The sequence below is a fragment of the Chlamydotis macqueenii genome, chromosome 18 (genome assembly GCF_036417535.1).
Source record: "Chlamydotis macqueenii isolate bChlMac1 chromosome 18, bChlMac1.mat, whole genome shotgun sequence".
Taxonomy (NCBI): Eukaryota; Metazoa; Chordata; class Aves; order Otidiformes; family Otididae; genus Chlamydotis; species Chlamydotis macqueenii.
Window position 1 is genome coordinate 13,378,254 of NC_141573.1, and position 17,347 is coordinate 13,395,600.

General features: G+C 60.3%; 1 protein-coding gene across 1 annotated transcript in view; it reads left to right on the forward strand.

The window, feature by feature from the left end:
* CASKIN2 (CASK interacting protein 2) overlaps nucleotides 1-17,347 on the forward strand; it is a 33,721-nt gene that overhangs the window by 7,253 nt on the left and 9,121 nt on the right. The window contains exons 3-8 of the mRNA XM_086762579.1: nucleotides 13,378-13,429; nucleotides 15,390-15,487; nucleotides 15,595-15,740; nucleotides 15,874-15,969; nucleotides 16,806-16,936; nucleotides 17,155-17,263. Of these exons, the coding sequence (XP_086618705.1) occupies nucleotides 13,378-13,429; nucleotides 15,390-15,487; nucleotides 15,595-15,740; nucleotides 15,874-15,969; nucleotides 16,806-16,936; nucleotides 17,155-17,263 (632 nt within the window). The remainder of the gene's footprint in view (nucleotides 1-13,377; nucleotides 13,430-15,389; nucleotides 15,488-15,594; nucleotides 15,741-15,873; nucleotides 15,970-16,805; nucleotides 16,937-17,154; nucleotides 17,264-17,347) is intronic.

The following is a 17,347-nucleotide window of genomic DNA, read 5'->3' on the forward strand; positions in this document are numbered from 1 at the left end:
GCCATGCTGCCTTCCCCTGGGGGCAGCTGGGCAGCACTGGGGCATCCGTGGGACTTGCTGGTGTCTCTTGGGCAGGAGAGGACCCTTGGAGCCGTGGATGCTGGTGTCCATCCCAGGTGTCAGGAGGAGGATTCCTGTCCTTCACACGCTTCCCAGTGACTCAGCCCAGACCAAGGGGGCTCGGCTTCCGCTTCCTGAGGCCTGCGGGGGCTGTTTCAGCTGCCTGACCCAGAAACATGGGACTATTGGGATAATGACGGCTCAAAGGGCGGCCTGTGCCTGGCTGCCGGCGGCACATGGGCGCCGTAACAGGGACACTGCTCCCCAGGGCTGTGCCCAGGCAGGGGAGGAGAGGACACGGCAAGGACACCACTGGCACAGGTGTGCCATCATCCAGCTGGGACCAGGGAAGCAGTGGGGGCACAGGGCTGTTGCAGGGGGGAGAGAGCTAGGGGATAAAAGCTTTCCTGGTGGCAGCGACCTGTGCAAAAATCCCAGTGGGTCGGGGGATGTTGTGGCAGACTGGCTTTCTGCCACCCAGGAGAGAAGCTGCTTTTAGGTGAAAACCTTGTGCTCTTCCTCATGCCTGTAAAGGGGCTGAAGATCTTGTCTGCGACCTAGAAACGCATTGTAGCATCGTCTCTGTTTAGGACAACTGAGTCCCCACGCACTATGACAGCATCGCTCTGACCACCTCTCCATCAGGATCCTGGTGCCGCAAGCAAGTTTCCGTGGGAAGGAGGGAGTGAATTATTTGATTCCAGTGTCGATTGACAGCATCCTGCATGGAAGATGGTTTCCAGCCAGCCAGGAGCGCACTGGAAACCATCTTTCATGCAGCATTGCCTCAGCAAAGAGTTAAAAGAGGGGCTGGGTGCCTTGCGTGTGTGTGTGCATGCACACGCCTCGCTTTGTTTTTAAAAGCGCCTCGCCTGACCTGGCCCCCCGCCAGACCCGGGGCCCGCCGCTGGCGAAAACTCCAGCGAAGGAGTATGAAAGGGGCAGGAACGCAATAACAATAAACCACCTTTTTCTAGGAAGCGAGTGGGGGGGGGGTGGTGGGGAGGAGCTGCGAGCACTCCTGCTCCCCTAAATCCCATGCTGACTTCCCCCCCCAAAAAGTGGTGCCTGGGATGAAGAAGGAGGGATCTGCTTGAACCCTGGGGCTGCAACATCGCCCAGGTCTTGCCCAGGTGCCCTGGTGAGTCATGGACCTGTCTGGAGATGCCCAAACTGCTTGGAAATGGCTCTGCCGGGATGATCTTTACCCTCCTGGGGAAGCAATGGCCGCCCTCGCCCATCCCTCGCTCCTGCAGGACACCTAGGGCTGTGGTGGCCTGTGTCCGGGGGTGGGTGCGCAAGCACCCCGCACTGTTTGCAGCCTCCGAGGAGAAAGGCCAGAGCTCCAACCGTGTGCAGCTGCGATGACGAGATAAGGGAGCAGGGAAAACCTGCGCATGGCACAGGTGTGCGGCTCCCGTCGCATCCCAGGCCTGGTGTAACATGTCCGGCTGCGCTTCCACCAAGCCCTGCCAGCCCCGGCGCCGCTCTCTTGCCGGGCCCCAGCCAAGGCTGTGCAGAGAGCACGTGGCAGCCGGCGCTGCTGCTGTGCTCAGGCCTTTCCCGGGTGCCATCCCAGGAGCCAGAGTCCGTATCGGCCGACCCCAGTGGGCGGCTGTGTCATGGGGAGTGAAAACTCAGAGTTTTGTAAGGTTGACCTCGGCCGCAGGCACAGCCGGTTGGGTAGGGCGCCCTGTCTGCTCTTGGAGTCGGTCATGGCGTGGGTGTCCGGTGCCCGGCATAGAGGCGGCCTCAGCAACCGGGCTGGCTCAAGCTCTCCCACCTGCTTTGCAGGTGCCTCTTGCCCTTCTCGGAACGTCAGTGCCAGGCTCTGGCTGGCTCTCGGCCCTTGCGTCCCCCCTCACACAGCCCATTTTGGGGCATCATCTTGTTTCTTTGCCAGGCGGGGCATGGGTGGGCCTGAAGGGCATTTCCAGCTGGGGCTGAGTTGGGTGCAGCCCGCTATGAGGAGGGACTGGGAGCCCCAAGGACCTTTCCCTCCCATGAGTGTCCTCTCTCCCTGGGCAAGACACCCGGCGCTCAGCCTGTGTGGCCCTTTGTGGGCCTCCTTGGATGCGTCCCGATATGGCAAGGCTATGTGAGCGCCATTCGCCTTGGCAGCCTCCGAAAAGAGCCGGAGTCCTCCGTGGCGGCTAATGGTTGCCTACACAGGGAACACGGGTGCATGGCGAGCCTGGCTGGCGGCGCAGGGGCCAGCAGAGCCGCGGGAGCAGGGATTGCTCTGGACTGCAGACTGGGCTGCTCTGCTCAGCCTGAAGCACCTTGGGTTTCATTTTGTTGGGCTGACGCAGGTGGGAAGGGCTGCATCAGCCCTCCTGGCTTCCCTGAGCAGATGCCCACTTATCCTGCCAGGCTAGAAAGAAAGGAAATGCTCCTCCATGCAGAGGAAAAGGCTCCTGTGAAGGAACAGCTGCTGACCCTGCCCAGTGCCTAAATCCCAAAAGCTGCTCAAGCCTTGGGGCAAACTCCAGTGTCCTCCCCAGCAGCGCTGGGGTGTGGGCACTGCCATGCTTCCCTGCCCGGCTGCTGGCTAGGCACGGCTTGCCGTCACCACCCCGCAGGATTTGGCCTTCCTGGCAAAGGCTGTCACAGGGCCTTTGGAGAGGGTGCGCCAGCTGACGCCGGAGGAGCTGTCCTTTTGCCCCAGGCTGCTGGGTCCCTTCGCTGCCTGGGAGGTGCAGGTGGCCCCAGGACCCCGGGCCACCGAAGTCACTGTACCCCCTCCTTGCGCTCTCCTGGACTGGTGCTCCCTTTCTCCCTAGTATCGGTGCAGCTGCCTGTCTTGGAGCGTCTGTCCCACTGGTTATATTTAGCAGCGTGTGCTGGGCTGCCTGTGGATGTCCTGAAGCTGCTCTTCCATTCCCTCCACCCCAGACCTGGTGTGGTACGGGGGGGGTTCTGGCTCTGCCACCCGCAGGCGTGGCTCTGCTCCATCCGGCTGCACCCCACTCCGAGTGCCTGCAGCCTCGCGGGGCTGAATTCACGCCGGCTGTCGGTGTCACCGACGCCTCTTCTCCTGGATAAGTGTCTCCTCCCAGGCCCAGTGCAGGTGGATGCCTCCACTCAGTCCCACTTGGGGACAACCTGGGCACTGGGACGGCGACCAGTATGTGGCTGGCTCCCTGAGCCCTGAGGCGTGGCGGGCCACATGCTTGCCAAGCCAGCACCTCGTCAGCCGGGAAGGGATGTGTGGCTTCCAGTGCTGGTTCACTCTCCTGGTGCTTTCCCAGCAGGGCTGTCACAGCTCAGAAAACCATTTGCGGGGGGGCCTGGGGATGAGGCAACCTGCGGTGTTTCCCTGGCTGGAGTGGGGGGCATGGGGTGCCACAAGAGGGGTGGCACAATGCGAGAAAGGGGGCCTTTTCCTATGAAAAGGAGCTGAGGATGGTGAGGGGACCCTTTTTCCCTCGGCGCACCCCTTTTTTTCTCCTTGCTGTCCCCCCAGGATGCTGCGAGGCGGCAGGCGGGGGTTTCTGTGCTTCACTCCCACATCCTGCCTCTGCCGCCAGCTTGGGCTTGCTGGGGCTGTTCCCAACACGCACCCGCCATGCTGGAAAGACATAAACAGCTCGGGTTCCTGGCAGGGGTCCAGGGAGCGGGCAGGCCTTGGCTTGCGTCCCACCACCAGACGGTCGGGTCGGGCGGTGGGGAGTGCCCAGGCTGGGGGACGGGATGGAGGAGGCCGACCTGGTGGCGAGATCCCCACAAATGACAGGGGCCCTGCGGGAAGCCAGGTGGGACATCTGTTTGATGAGGGGACTGGGACATGCCAGGGCTCCCACATTCCTGTGACTGCGTGGGAGGGCTGGGAATGCTTCCCCTGCCTCAGTTTACCTCTGGTGCTAAGGTGAGCCTGCTCTTTAGGGATTCAGAGGGGTTGATGTGCTGTCCCCTATCTTTGTACCCCATCCCCATGTGGGAAGCTGCTGACTGGAGCTCAGCCCGTGGACTGGGAGTCCTCAGATCCAACCCCTCTACCCGACTGCTGTTGTATTCCGATGCCTCTGACCTTGCTGTACATCAGCCCTTGGCCCTCCCGCAGTCTGTGGGGTGATGGGGCTGCTCTGTGTCTCCCTTGTCCCCAGCTGGCGCCTGAGCAGCTGCCGGCCATCTCCGGCGCCCAGGCTGGGTGATGGGAAGAACCCACTGCCCTCGCTGCTGGCCCCAGAGCAGCTGGGACAAGGGCAGGGGGGCAGGAATGCGGTGCCCAGAATAACTCGGCGAGACAGGCGCAGGATCCTGGTGCGGGTTCCTGCTTCCACCACAGGGACGGGGAGATGCCTCTCCCAGAACATACAACATCACTGGCTGCCAAATGCATTTATCAGGGTGTGCTGCTTCCAGCTGGGGACATGCAGGGTGGTGGGTGTCCCTCTCCTGTCCCCTGCAGACGGGGTGCCAGGGAAGTCTTTCACTGCCACAAATGGAAACATCTCGCTCCAGCAAAGTACCACTGGCCGGATGCTCAGCAGGATTCTGGCGAAGGTTTCTCCTGCTTTGCCGCATTGTCCAGCCAGATGGAAACCCGGGCGGCCAGCTGGAGGGTCTGACGTGGCTGGCAAAGAGCCCTCATGCCGGGCACGGGCACAGCCATGCTGCCCGCCCCAGCCTCGGCAGGGAACGGGGAGAGCAGCAGCGGGTTCGTCTCTCTCGGGCTGCTTGTCGTAGGCCGGAGGGAGCTTGGCCCGTGCCTGTTGGGAATGGACCCGTCCCCCTCCCCTTCCCGCTGGCGGTGGTGTGGAGTGGCCGGGCAGTTGCCACTTGGCTTTCATAGGTGGCATCGTGCAGGAGATGTGAGCAGCAAGGAGAGATGGGTGCCTTCTGTGCCCTTGCCGTCGCCAGAGGCAGGATTTGGAGCGGGATCTCTCCCACCCCTCGTGGCTCGGGAGCACTGAGCAGCTGCTGCTGGGTGAGATCCTGTCCATGAATGGCTGCAACACCTTGGTGTCTGTGGGAGCCGTCTCTGCGCATGGCCTGTCCAGCATCCCTCGGGAGCAGCAGGAGCTGGAGGCCGTGTTTCGACTCTGTCCTGGAGGGAAGGAAACAGTTTGCTCACACTGCTTGGATCCGGGCTGCGACTCAGATGGAGCTGAATAGCCCGCGCATTGTTTGCTGGAAGGTGGCTGCAGGAAGCAGAGAGCTTCTGGTTTGCCTTTGGCAATAGGGGGTAGAGGCAGCAGCCCCTCAGGAGTGGAAATCCTTGGTTCACAGGGAGGAAAGCCCATTCCCCTGGGAGTGTCTGCCTTCATCCCTGCACGGCTTGGGCGATGTGCGTCCTGGGAAGCCCCGCCAGCACATCCCTGAGCAGGGCTGGCAGCAGCACCAGCTTGCGGGGTCAGACTTGAGGAAAGACATCCACAAGGTATTTTTAATTGTGTGTGACTCTACACCCTGGCCAGGCATCCCTCAGTAGTGGTCTGAGGTTATTCCTTGGCTGCCGGTGCTTGACTGTCCACAGGCTGGTGGCAGAGGAGGAGCTTTCAGAATAATTCAGTTCCCGGCTGCCGGGGTCTCAGGAAGGAGTGACGGCACTTGAACCATTGACCTTCTGGGTGACCTCGAGCAAACGGCTTCACCTCCCGGTGCCTCCCCTCCCATCCTGTGTGTGCCTTGCCCAGATTAGAGCAGCCGGGGTGGGAACCGCTGCTGCATCCATCCGTCCATCCCGGCAGCGCCTGCTCTGGGTGAAGGGCAGCTTGCCTGGGGGCCAAGGAGGGAGGATGTTGCAGGATTTCCAGCTGCCACATCACTGTGTCCTTTGCATACTGGCTCCACCAGCCAGAGCAGCTCCCAGATGTCGGCTGCCACGTGTGTGTACTGGGCTGACGATGATGGGGACAGTGCCATAGGGCCGTGGCAGCCCAGTCCCCCAGCCTTGCCCCACTGCCCCTGGAGCTGCGTGTTGTGCAGCAGCCATACAAGCTACAGCAGAGGGCTGGATCCTCGTTTCACTCCCCAGAGCTCACAGGGTTTTACTGGCCACTCTTGGCTGCTCTGATTTTTATCTGGGGCTCATTATTAGAACCGTGAAATAAATAGCTACGTGCTTCTCTCAAGCATCAAAACCCTCCAGGTGTAGGTGGGTTGCTGCCGCCCTGCCTGCCCTCCCTAATTAACTGCTGCTCAGCAGACCCAGACTCACTGACCTGCCCCGATCTTCCCATGCAGGGCCATCCCTTCGGCTGCCACCTCCTGACGCTCATCCCTCCTGTCCCCCCAAGGCTCTCAGGTCCCCCCGAGCCCATATCGCATCTGCAGCCACAGGCACATGGTGGAGGATGGCACCCCGGGAAGCGGCATCCCCCCCAGGGTTGTTTTCCTCGGTGGTGGTTCCCTCCATGCTCACACTGCTCTCACAGTCCCCCCACATCCTGCTTCCCCTCTTTCTTCCTCCCATTGACCGTCTGCCGGTCAGATTATTTTTCCCCAGATGCTGCAGTCTGCAATTTTCACAGGTTGAATCTTCCTGGGTTTGTTCTCCTAATCTCTCGTAAGTCCCTTTTGTGTTATTCCTGCCCTCGTCGATCTGCTGAACATCCTCCACAGATTATACTAATGCGCTGTTTGCTTTACCAAGCCAGTAGCATTAGTGAGAACATTGAGGCTGTCTGTGGGTGCAGCCTCTTTGCCTGGGGACCTGGGGGGGCACCAGAGCCCCATAGCTCCTTCCCCAGCTCCCAGGGGAACTGGTTGGAAACCAGTATGGAACCAGTCGAATGGGAGCCAAGGTGCCTTGTTAATGCTGGACCAGAGGCTCTGCTGGTCCACACGTCCTGCAGCACATGGGTGGCCCTCGGCCCCGTGGCATGCCTGGTGATGCACCATGGGCACAGCCGAGCTCATGCTTGGCCGCCAGCCGCTGCTATCGCCCCATCTCTTCCCACTTGGGAGGCATCCTGTCCTTTCGGAAGGATGGGGGAAATGGAAAAGGCTCCACCTCTTCCCTGGGCAAATACAGCTCCTCTGAGTTCATATCCTGGAGAGCGGAATTGCCAGGTCCCAGCAGGGACGGTGACTTCACCTCCCAGTAACATGTTTCCCCAGCCAGCTGGGAAAGGAGCCCTTGTATCTCTGAAGGAGCCGCCCGGCTTCCCCCACCCGAAGCCTTTCCCAGCTGTTTCCATCCTGGCCGGGGCTGAGGGATGCAGTTTCAGCTCTGTGAGGAAGAGGTGTTATCAGTCCCCCTTACTGGGGGAGCTGGGCTGGGGCGCATCACTTTGGGGTGGGCAGCCAGTGAGAACCTCCAAATTATTGCAGGGAAGAGAAGCAGGTGTCATTCGTCCTACCACGCAGCTGAGCTCCTTCTGGGGGCCTGAAACTCAAAGCAGGAGTGTGTGTTTGGCTTCTGCAAGGGGTGAATCCAGCCCCAAAGGACTCCGGTGATGCCGTTGCCCTGCCATGGCATTGCCTTCTCCATCCTCTCTGTGGGCGCCAGAACTTGGAGGCGAGAGCTGCACCTTCTTCCCAGCTGCACGGATGGGGATGGGGTTTCCGACTGCTTTTCCTTTCATTGTTCTGGGAGCCTTTGGTTTGAACAAGCTGCCTGTTTTTTCCTGCTTTGCTTGGGGGGGGGGGGGAAGAAGCGAGGGGAAATTGGGGGTCTGGCCGGGGGTCATGGGGCAGCTGGGCTGGGGCTGAGCGACCGATGTCTGTGCTGTGTGGGGATGCTGCCTCTGCTGCCAACCTCTTTAAAAAATTGAATTGTTGGATTTTCCCTGGGAAAAAGGCTCCCAGCCTTTCCCAAAGAAGGAACAAGACTCCTGCTGAGTCCATGGTCCTGCTGCCGTGTCCTGAGACCCCTCTTTGCCTGTTGTGGGGGGCAGATGCCTTGGACCTCTCAATCTCCTCTGCCCTCGCCATCACCATCACCCACCGTCGTATCTGAGGACATTGCAGGACAGGAGAGCTTAGAGAACGAGGAAGCACAGGTGAGGAGGGAGGCAGAGCTACCAGAGGAGACTCAGATGTTGTTGGCAGGGACACCTTGGGCTCTCTGCGGCTGTAAGCCCTGAGATTGGAGCTCTGGCCAGGGGTAAATGATGGAGGCCACTGAGGTTAGAGACAAGGATGCTGTTTTGGTGTGGGGATGCTGATGGGCCAGGGATGCTGCGCCCAGCCCTCAGGATGCTGCAAGGAGCCACCGAGAGTTCAGCTCCCAGCAGGCCTCTGCACCAGCTGGGGTTATTCCAGCTGGACCCCAGAGCTGCTGAAAGCAGGAGTGGGGTGTGGGTGTGATGGCCATTGCACAGTGTCAGAGCAGGCAGGACCCTGGCCAGATCTGGTGGCTTGCATTGGGGTTTGGGAGGCTTCTCAATGCATGAACGTATCAATTATAGTCAAGGAGTTGCCAAGACACTGGTGTAGGGAAAGATAAGGGATTCCCTGCTGTGTCGCTCTCTCCCTGTGCTGTTTGCCCTGTGTTTATACTGTGCTGATAGGAGTCTGCCTCCCCAAATGCAGCCTGTCCGTCTCTGCCAGTTAACCTGGTGGCTTTGCCCATGTCAGGCCCACCCCACGGTGCCTGGCTTGGAGGAGGACCTGTTTGTTGGCATTGGTGGGGAGCCTGTTTGCAGGGATGCTGCAAAGCCTCAAAGCCTGTCACGGGCCATTTGCGGGCAGGAAGGCGCCTGACACTTTTGGACACCTGTGGCATTTGGATGCAAGGACGGGTGTTCTGCCAAGCGGCAGCACCCTGGCAGCCAAATTCACCCACCATAACTGTGGGGGAGAGAGGCGGGCTCCTGCCTGGCTGGAGAGGTGGGCTTGGCGTTCCTGGTGTGAGCTGGTGCCTACAGCAGACAGCTGGGCTCGGGAGCCCTTAGGTCTCTCACCCAGCCTCTGTCCCAAGTTTCCTGGGCAACTTTGATTGAGTTTCTTAATGTCCCTGTGGCCAAACTCGTTCCCTATCAAAGCAGGCGAATCTCTTCCGAACCTATTGGGAAACTGCGCCCGAAGCAACCGGTTTGCCGGGAGACGGAGGAGGAGGAGCTGGGTGTGGGTGACCGCAGTGGACGTGCCTGCAGACAGAGAGGTGACAGCAAAGGGCAATTCCGGCAGAAGAGGGATGGATATCACCTCATCTTTTCTTGATTTTGGGCGAGACATGGCATTCCTCCTGAGCCCCAGCGTGCCGAGGCAGGGCCACCCCGGGACATCGGCACAGGTCAAGGCAGGGCAGAGCGAGTCAGGTGAAGCTGCTACCTCCTGCTGCCTCTGGCCCCAGAGAGGCTGTCGTCACTGACGGAGATGCCCGGCTGTCTGCATGATTGCAGCTGATTAGCTCCTCCAGCTGATTTATCGGCTTAGTGGTGCCAGTCCCAAGGTGGATTTCATTTTCCCAAGAGGGTATGCACCTATATTTGGTGTGTCCAGAGCATGCTGTCCTCCCACTGATCGAGTTATCGATCTGTCTGTCCCACACAGAGACAAAGGTTTGCAGTGGAGAAGCTCTGCTATGGCTGCGCTGGGCCACAGCAGAAGCACTGGACTCCTATTCTCCGAGTGAGACCCAGGGCAGGAGTCTCCAAGGGCTGCTTTGATGGGAGCGCGGGGTATTTGGGCATTTCCTTTCCCAGATAAACCGAGGTGAGTGTGTGTCACCACTTCCCAGTGAGCGGTGAGTGGTTCAGCGCTCCCGGGGGATCATGTCTGTTTCCAAGACCTCAGGACCTGCACGCCCAAGGGTGTCCGTGGTGAAGGGCGCAGGGTGCTGGCGCAAGGGGTGGCGGCTGGGCTGGGTGTGGGCTCACCTGGCTCCACACAGCCGGCACAGCCGGGCAAGTGACCTGGGGGGGTAAATACAGGTTTGTGCCGGGTCAGCTGCCAGTGGTGTGGGTGAGGCCCATGCCCTGGCTGCCTGCTTCCTGGGAGCCCCCTGTGCCCCACGGGGAGCTTGGCTCAGCCTGGCATCCCCACTGTGGGGATAGAGCCCAGCCCTGCAGGGAAACTGAGGCACAAGGCACAGCATGCCAGCAGGGCTGTGTGGTCAGAGGAGCTGGTTGGCAATGCACTCTGCGGGGCTATGCCGTCTTGCCCCCCGCTACCAGTGAGGGTCCGAACAGCTGAGGGCTGGCACATTCCCCTGGCTGGGGCCAGATACGGAGCGTGCCGTGGGTGAGGGTCTTGGCCCCGTCTGGTGAGCAGGCGGCCACGCTGCCTTTGCCCTGGCCGACATCCGGCGCAGCACATGGGCCCTACATTTGTAAGCAATTTGCTGAGCGCTCTGGAGATGCTTCCCGCCTGCCGCTTGGCAGCCAGATGCTGCACAGAAGCTCGCTGGCTCCCTCGAGGCCTCATTCGGCCCCAGCCCTGCGCTGCTGAGCCCAGTCCTGCCCAGGCAGGCACAGGCTAACGCCCTGGAGGCGGGGCGCAGAGTGGAGTCGGGGCCCAGCTGAACCCCTTGGTTGGGGAGTGGGGCCGAGCAGGTGGGACCCATGGCCAGAGTTAAAACTCGGGGTGCGCAAAGCTGTTTTTTCTGCCAGAAATCTCCTTTTCGGGGCTTTTTGCATTTCAGCACTGGGTCCATGTTTTTCTGGGTTCATCTTTCCAGGATGTGAGCGTGCTGCTGGTGGGGAGCAGGGTGTGTGGGTCAGGCCCGCAGGTGCTCCCACCCTGGTGCAAACCCAAAAGAGGTGATGGAGCTGGGAAGGGTCCGGCCACCCCGTCCCAGTGCCTTCATCCTCGCCAGGGTCCCTGGCCACTTTCCTCTCCACGCTTTGCCTTCCAGCCTGGCTGCAAACCCTCGGGCTCTCCAAGCAGCAGTGTACCCAGCTACAGCCTGGGACAAACTCTTTCCCTTCCTGTCCCAGGTGGATACGAGTGTTATTGCTCTTACTGTCAGGAAGAGCCCCAACGGGGATGCTGCTCCTGGCTCTGCTGCTTTCCCAGCTGCCCATGCTGTGTCTGCATGGTCCTGCCCCATGTCCTGGACCTTGCTAGGCTGGCGGAGCAGGGATCTAATGTGAGGAATGTTGCTCGGGGAGATGCTGACAACTGCCTCCCAGGGCTGGGGAGCGGGCAGGGACACCCACCGCATCCCAGGACACCCACTGCATTCCAGCGCTGCTCATTGGACCCCGCCAGCCAGCCCAGTCCCCTCACCAGACAGGTTTGGGGATGGGGTTTTAGGATGAGCTCTCCCTCTTCAAATAGTGGGTGCTACTCAACTCCAGGACCAGCCCTGGGGCTGTGGGATGGTTCTGCTTCTTTGGGTTGTGCTTGTGCTTGGTGGGCATCACCTGCCCAGCTTCGCTCTGCTGCCCAGCTTATGCCCCTCCTGCCTGTGGTGAGGACCCCTCCTCCTCAGCAGCAAAACCCCTGGCAATTTTCAGCTGCAGCCAATGGGAGCAACCCCATATTGGCCTTCAGTTCCCACTGCACAGAACATCCTTTACTATTTATAATCACCTGTTTATAAACCTTGATTAAAGGGCCAGGGGGCTGGGGGATTGCTCGGGGAGCAGGAGGTGATGGCTTCTTGAGCATTGCCTACAGCTTAGTGGATCTCTTTGCTTAATTTTAATTTTATCTCAACTGCACCCTTTGGAAATCCCCCAGCAGCGAACGCTGCCCAGCCCTTCCTGCTCCCCGCTTGTCGGATATGTCCCAAGATATTCGGAGGGGCAGGATGAGGCCTCTGCCCCACGCACCCAATCCCGTTCCTGGCTCTGCCGTGCACCAAGTGCCATCCTGGCTCCATGAAAGAGGCACCACGGCTCTTGGTGGTTGTGGTTGCTCCCTGGCTGGGAGCAGAAGTGTCTGGTTCACAAGTGAAATGTTGGGGGTTTTTTTCCTGGCCAGTGGGGCTGAGGGAAAGGCTTGTCCTTGATTGAGACCTCAGGTCCGGAGCTCTTGGGCAGTATAAGGTTGGAAGGGAAAAGCAGGAGCTCCACCAAGCAGGAGTGACAGCTTTGAGAGCTGGTTTCTTTGGGAAGGGTTTTTGGGTTAGTGGAGCCACTCTGAAGACCAACAGCCCTGGGAAGAGGGAATTGGGGTGATCCCATCCTGATCTCCTCAGCTGTGGCACCCAGTCACAAGTCCTTCACCAGCAGCCACTCCAAGCCCATTTTGCATTAATTAGACTGTTTACAAAACATTGTGAATTGCAGTGATGAACACCCCATTCCTGGGTCTGCTTTAACTATTCATCTGCATGAGAAATGAGCTGGCCCCCTCGCCAGCTCTCCTTTTTCCAGAGTATGGCTTTGTGTAGGACCTATTGTGCGAGGTGGGCAGAGAGCTTGGGAGAAGAGGAAAAGTAGAAAGGAATGGAAGGGGAAGAGGATGAGAAGAAGAAGAGGAAGAAGGAGGAGGGGAGGAGGAGGAAGAAGAGCAAGAGCAGAGGGGGAGAAGGAGGAGAGGGGGCTTGCAGCCCTGGAGATCTGCCCGGCTGCAAGGGAGGGGGCTCCTTCCCCAGGACCCCACCTCGTTTCGGTGGGGTTTCAGCAGCTATTTCACCCTGGGCTTGGGGCCCAGCTGTCGGACTTTGATTTTTCCATAGGAAGCAGCACAGAAACCTTGCAAAGCGTTTAATCCCCCCCCAGCTCAGCGATGGGGCTGCCTGGAAAGGCAGAGGAGGAGTAGCGGCATTTCTTGCCCCCCACATGCCTTCCCCTTTCTCTCCCTTTTGACTTGGCGGATGAATTCCAGATATGTTAATCCTCTCTCAACCCCTTAGTGAAGAATAAAACGTCCTCTCTGTGTGGGAGGAAGGAATTCATTCGAGTTAATTGCGGGAAGAAGCAGGGAGCTGGGGGCGCGCGTGGGGCTGCGCTGAGGGTGGGGTGAGTGTCCACTGCTCAGTGGTCCCCAAAGGGGAGGGGGGACGGGGATATCTGAGGTGGCACAATCCTTGCATTCATGGCCGGAGGCTTCAGCCTCTGCCCTAGCCGTAAAAATGCCAACCGTGTGGTCTGTGGGCCAGACCTTGGCAGCAGGCACATGGTGTGAGTGGGGGGCAAACCGGCCCCACTCAGCAGTCTTGGGGTGTTGGCTGCCTATAAAGGGGAGGGAAGCACCCATCCTGCCAAGCTGGGGCGACAGGAGTTGTGGGGGTCCGACCCGTCCCGGGGGCAGACGGAGATGGGGCAGGAGGGCAGGGGGAGCGAAGGGTCTGAGCGCGAGCTGGGTCAGACCACTGACGGTTCATGGAGGTGAACGTGGAGAGGAGAGGCCGCCGGGATGGGCCAGGCACTGTTCTGTGCGCTGGGAGGTCGGTGTGGCTGCGGGACGGGGTTCGCGCGGGGTCTGGGGGGCCGCTCTGCTGCCTGCCCTGACCTTTGCCTCCTCTTTCTGCAGAGCTTCTGGGGTCTGCCAAGCGCCTGAACGTGAACTACCAGGACGTGGATGGGTGAGTGCTCGCCATGCTGGGTGCTGGGTGCTGCTGCCACTGGCGTGAGTGGGCTTGCTCTCCCCCATATACAGTCAGTCTGCAACTCTGGGTGTTGCAGAGCTTTCAAGGGTAGCTGCTGAGCCCTAGAGAATGCAACAGCATCCCAGAGGGTGCCGCAGTCCGAAACCAGAGCAAGCTCTGCAGAGGCAGACCCAGCGCCTGCCTGGATCTGAGCTGAGGACTGTGCTCGGTCCGTCCTGCAAAGCCCTGCGTCCCCCTGCATGAGGCTAGGGGGAAAAGGGGACACAGCATGTCCAGCCAGTGCCCCGCGTCCCACGTGCTGGCTAAAATGCACAGCACCTGGCCGGCTGCAGCGCCTGCATGTGCTGGTGCCTGCGTTTAACATCCCAAGAGCAAAATCCCTTTGTTTGGGGGGGGGGGGATTAGGGAAAGAAAATATGAGGTTGCCAAGTGACCACAGCATATTTGTGTAGCTCATCATTTCAAAAATCCAAGCACTTAATAAGCTGGGTACTGAGAGTTAAAGAAACCACAAAGGCCCATAAAATAAATAAGCATGTTATTCTTATTGAATTAACTCTGACCCATGAGTTATTAGCCTTGTTTTGTGTACTGTTGTTGTACCTAATTTCTACGTGTTTTCTTTTCAAGGACTCTGTAGGGGGAGGTGTCTGTGATGAGTCCTAACAGGCCAGCAAGGGTTGAAAATGTGCAGGATGTCTCTGTCTTAAAATAATACTGTGCAGATGGAGCTTAATAGGAAAAAAAAAAGTAATAGTAGAAGCAATGATCCGATTCTGATAAGGCACAGGGCTTGTCCTCGGGCAGCTGATGGGAGCAAGGGGAATGGGTCCGTCCGTTCCCTGTCAGAGGGCTGCGTGGGGCGTTTGGGCGGCACGTGGGGTTTGGCTGGGGCGCAGGAAGGGGACAGCAGGGAGGTGACAGCCGTGCACAGGGCCAGCAGCGCGCATCCTCCTGGGAGAGCCGTGCCGCTGGCTGAGACCTTAGTGGAGCATTGCCTTCCTGGCAGCGTGGGGGTGATGGTGCAGGCGAGCATCGGTTTGTGCAGCAGAGCTGGCCCTGCAGGGATGCCTGCAGAGTTGACTCAAGGGAGATTTTTGTGCCCTTTGTGTTTTCGCTTCGAGGCAGAAGTTTTGGTGTGGGCTCAGGGCCATGATGGCTATATTGAAGGAGGGAGCATCATCCCTCCTGCAATGCCCAGCCCCTGTGCATTTGAGGGTGCCCTGGGACTGTCAGTTGGGAGGAGAGCTGTGCCCACCAGGTTTTGTCACCAGTGTGGGGCTGAGACACTGCTGAGCCCATAGGAGCCCCAGGCTGGCGCTGTCTGGAGCCCCCCGCAGCCCTCGGAACAGTGCACGGTCTGATCCCTCGCAGCATAGGGACCCCTTGCTCGGCCGTGGCCCTTCACGTGACAGCGCGGGAGGAGTGCCGGGCAGACAGCCCGCTTTCACAGCCCCGGGACACGGGGCTCTTTCATTACCAGCGGCCTCCCGCACTGTGCCGTGTGCTCCCAGCATCCCTGCTGGCACGGGGAGGGAGTGGCTGTGGAGGGCCTAGGAGCAGCTGCAGGGCTGCGTGTTTGCTGCTAGCAGCGTGGCGTTGGGCTGCTTGGCCGCATCGCGGAGCGGGGAAATGCATCTCTCCCCGTCCTGCATGCTTGCCCCCCAGACAGGGCTAGGGGGTGAGGGACCCCTCTGGGGAGTTGCACAGGAGCCCCACATCTGTCGCTGAGCCCTCAGGCACGGACAGCACAGAGGGATTTACCTCTGCTTTGCTACGGGGAAACTGAGGCACTCAGAGCTGGCAGTCAGGAGAGACATCGCCGTGGGCAGCCAGTGACCATCTTAGCCCTCGACCGGTGTCCCCGTGCAGGCAGGGGCTATAGGGACAGCACAGCAGGGACAGGGGCCAGCTGAGCCCTCTCCTTGTGCCACAGGTTCTCGGCGCTGCACCACGCGGCCCTGGGTGGCAGCCTGGACCTCATCTCGCTGCTGCTGGAGGCACAGGCCACTGTCGACATCAAGGACAGCAACGGTAAGGGGTGATCCCCCAGCACGGCCCCGCAGCCCCAGCAGCTGGCTCAGCCCTCCGAGCGAGGCCAGGGGCCACATCCAGCCCTGCTGAGCCCCATTCCCTTGCAGGGATGCGTCCTCTGCACTACGCGGCCTGGCAGGGACGTGTGGAGCCGGTGCGGGTGCTGCTGCGTGCTGCCGCCTCTGTCAACATGGCCTCGCTGGATGGGCAGATCCCGCTGCACCTTTCGGCGCAGTACGGCCACTATGAGGTGGTGAGTGAGAGCCCAGAGATGCCCACGCGCCCCTCCTGAGTCTGGGGATGCGTGGGCGAACCTCATTATGCTGGGTGGGAGGGAGGCGAGGGTGCCACGGTGCTGAGTCCTGTGCCACATTGCTCCCCCGCAGTCGGAGATGCTGCTCCAGCACCAGTCCAACCCCTGCCTCATCAACAAGGCGAAGAAAACCCCTCTGGACCTGGCCTGTGAGTTCGGGCGGCTGAAGGTGAGTGTTGTGGGGCTCTGCCCTGTGCCAGGCACTTCTCCGGGCTTGGCTCTGGAGCTGACTGGCTGCTGTGGGTCTGGTCTGCGACCGCTCTCCCTCCGCGATGAGCCCCAGAGCCTGGCAGGCAGCACCTATGGCCAGGCAGGCCCAGGAACTGCGGGTTTTGCTCTTGACCTCGCAGGAGGGCACCATCGGGGTGGGAGAGAAGCCAGGAGTCCTTGCTCCCAGGTCCCCACAGCCTCCCCGCCCAGCCCACTCCGGCTTTCCTTTTGTTTGGAGCACAGACAGGCTGAGCTGGCTACTCCCTGCAAGCCCTGAGCGCATGGTCCCACTCGGCTGCTCGGGCTCCCTGGCATGGCTCGCGAGGACAGGGCTGGCCCCTGCCCCGGCAGACTCCAGCCTAGCCAGCACCGCACAACTGGGCTGGGCTGGAGTGCGACCAGCCGGACCATCCCATGCCCCGCCAGGGAGAGGAGGGATTTTCCCATTTTTGGAGTATATATAATGTCTGCAGCTATAAACAGGGCAGTAAAAATAACTCCTCTGGGCTTCCCTGATACGCTGAGAGGTGCTCTGGCCTTGGAGAGACTGGAGCTTTTTAGGGCTTGGTCTGAAAAGGCCAATTATGGGAAGACTATTTCTGGCTGTTGTGACCTTTTACGGCCACTCGTGACCACATGGCCCTGCGTAAGGGTCAGCACCGGCCACTCCGGCTGCACCCTGGGGCTGCAGATGAGGGGGGGAGTGGCAAGGTGGGCCCGCAGGGTGAGGCCCACGCCGGGAGGGTGCAGACTGGGGTACCTGCACCCTGCTGCTGACCCCTGTGCCCCATGCAGGTGGCCCAGCTGCTGCTGAACAGCCATCTGTGCGTCGCCCTCCTGGAGGGACAGTCCAAGGATGCGACCGACCCCAACTACACCACCCCACTGCACCTGGCAGCCAAGAACGGCCACAAGGAGATCATCAGGTAACCCCCTGCTAGCCTGTGGTGCTGCCCTGTGACGAAAAAGCCCATCATGGCTTCAGTCCCACTTCCTTCCAAACCCCTCTCCCTGCTGTGGGCTTCGGTCTCTCATTTGCAAGGCTACAGCAGCACAAGGGGTTGTCCCCTTCCCATGGCAAAGCAGTCAATTGCCTGGCCCTGATGCCCATGTCTTGCTCAGGCCTCTCCCTCCATCCCTCCAGGCAGCTGCTGAAGGCCGGGATTGAGATCAACAAGCAGACGAAGACAGGCACGGCCCTGCACGAGGCCGCGCTGTACGGTAAAACGGAGGTGGTGCGGTTGCTGCTGGAGGTGAGCGTGGTGGGGATGGGGCTGCACGGGGAGATGAGGCCCTGGTGGTCGGCAGTCACCCCTTCCCCATGGGTCCAGCAGCAG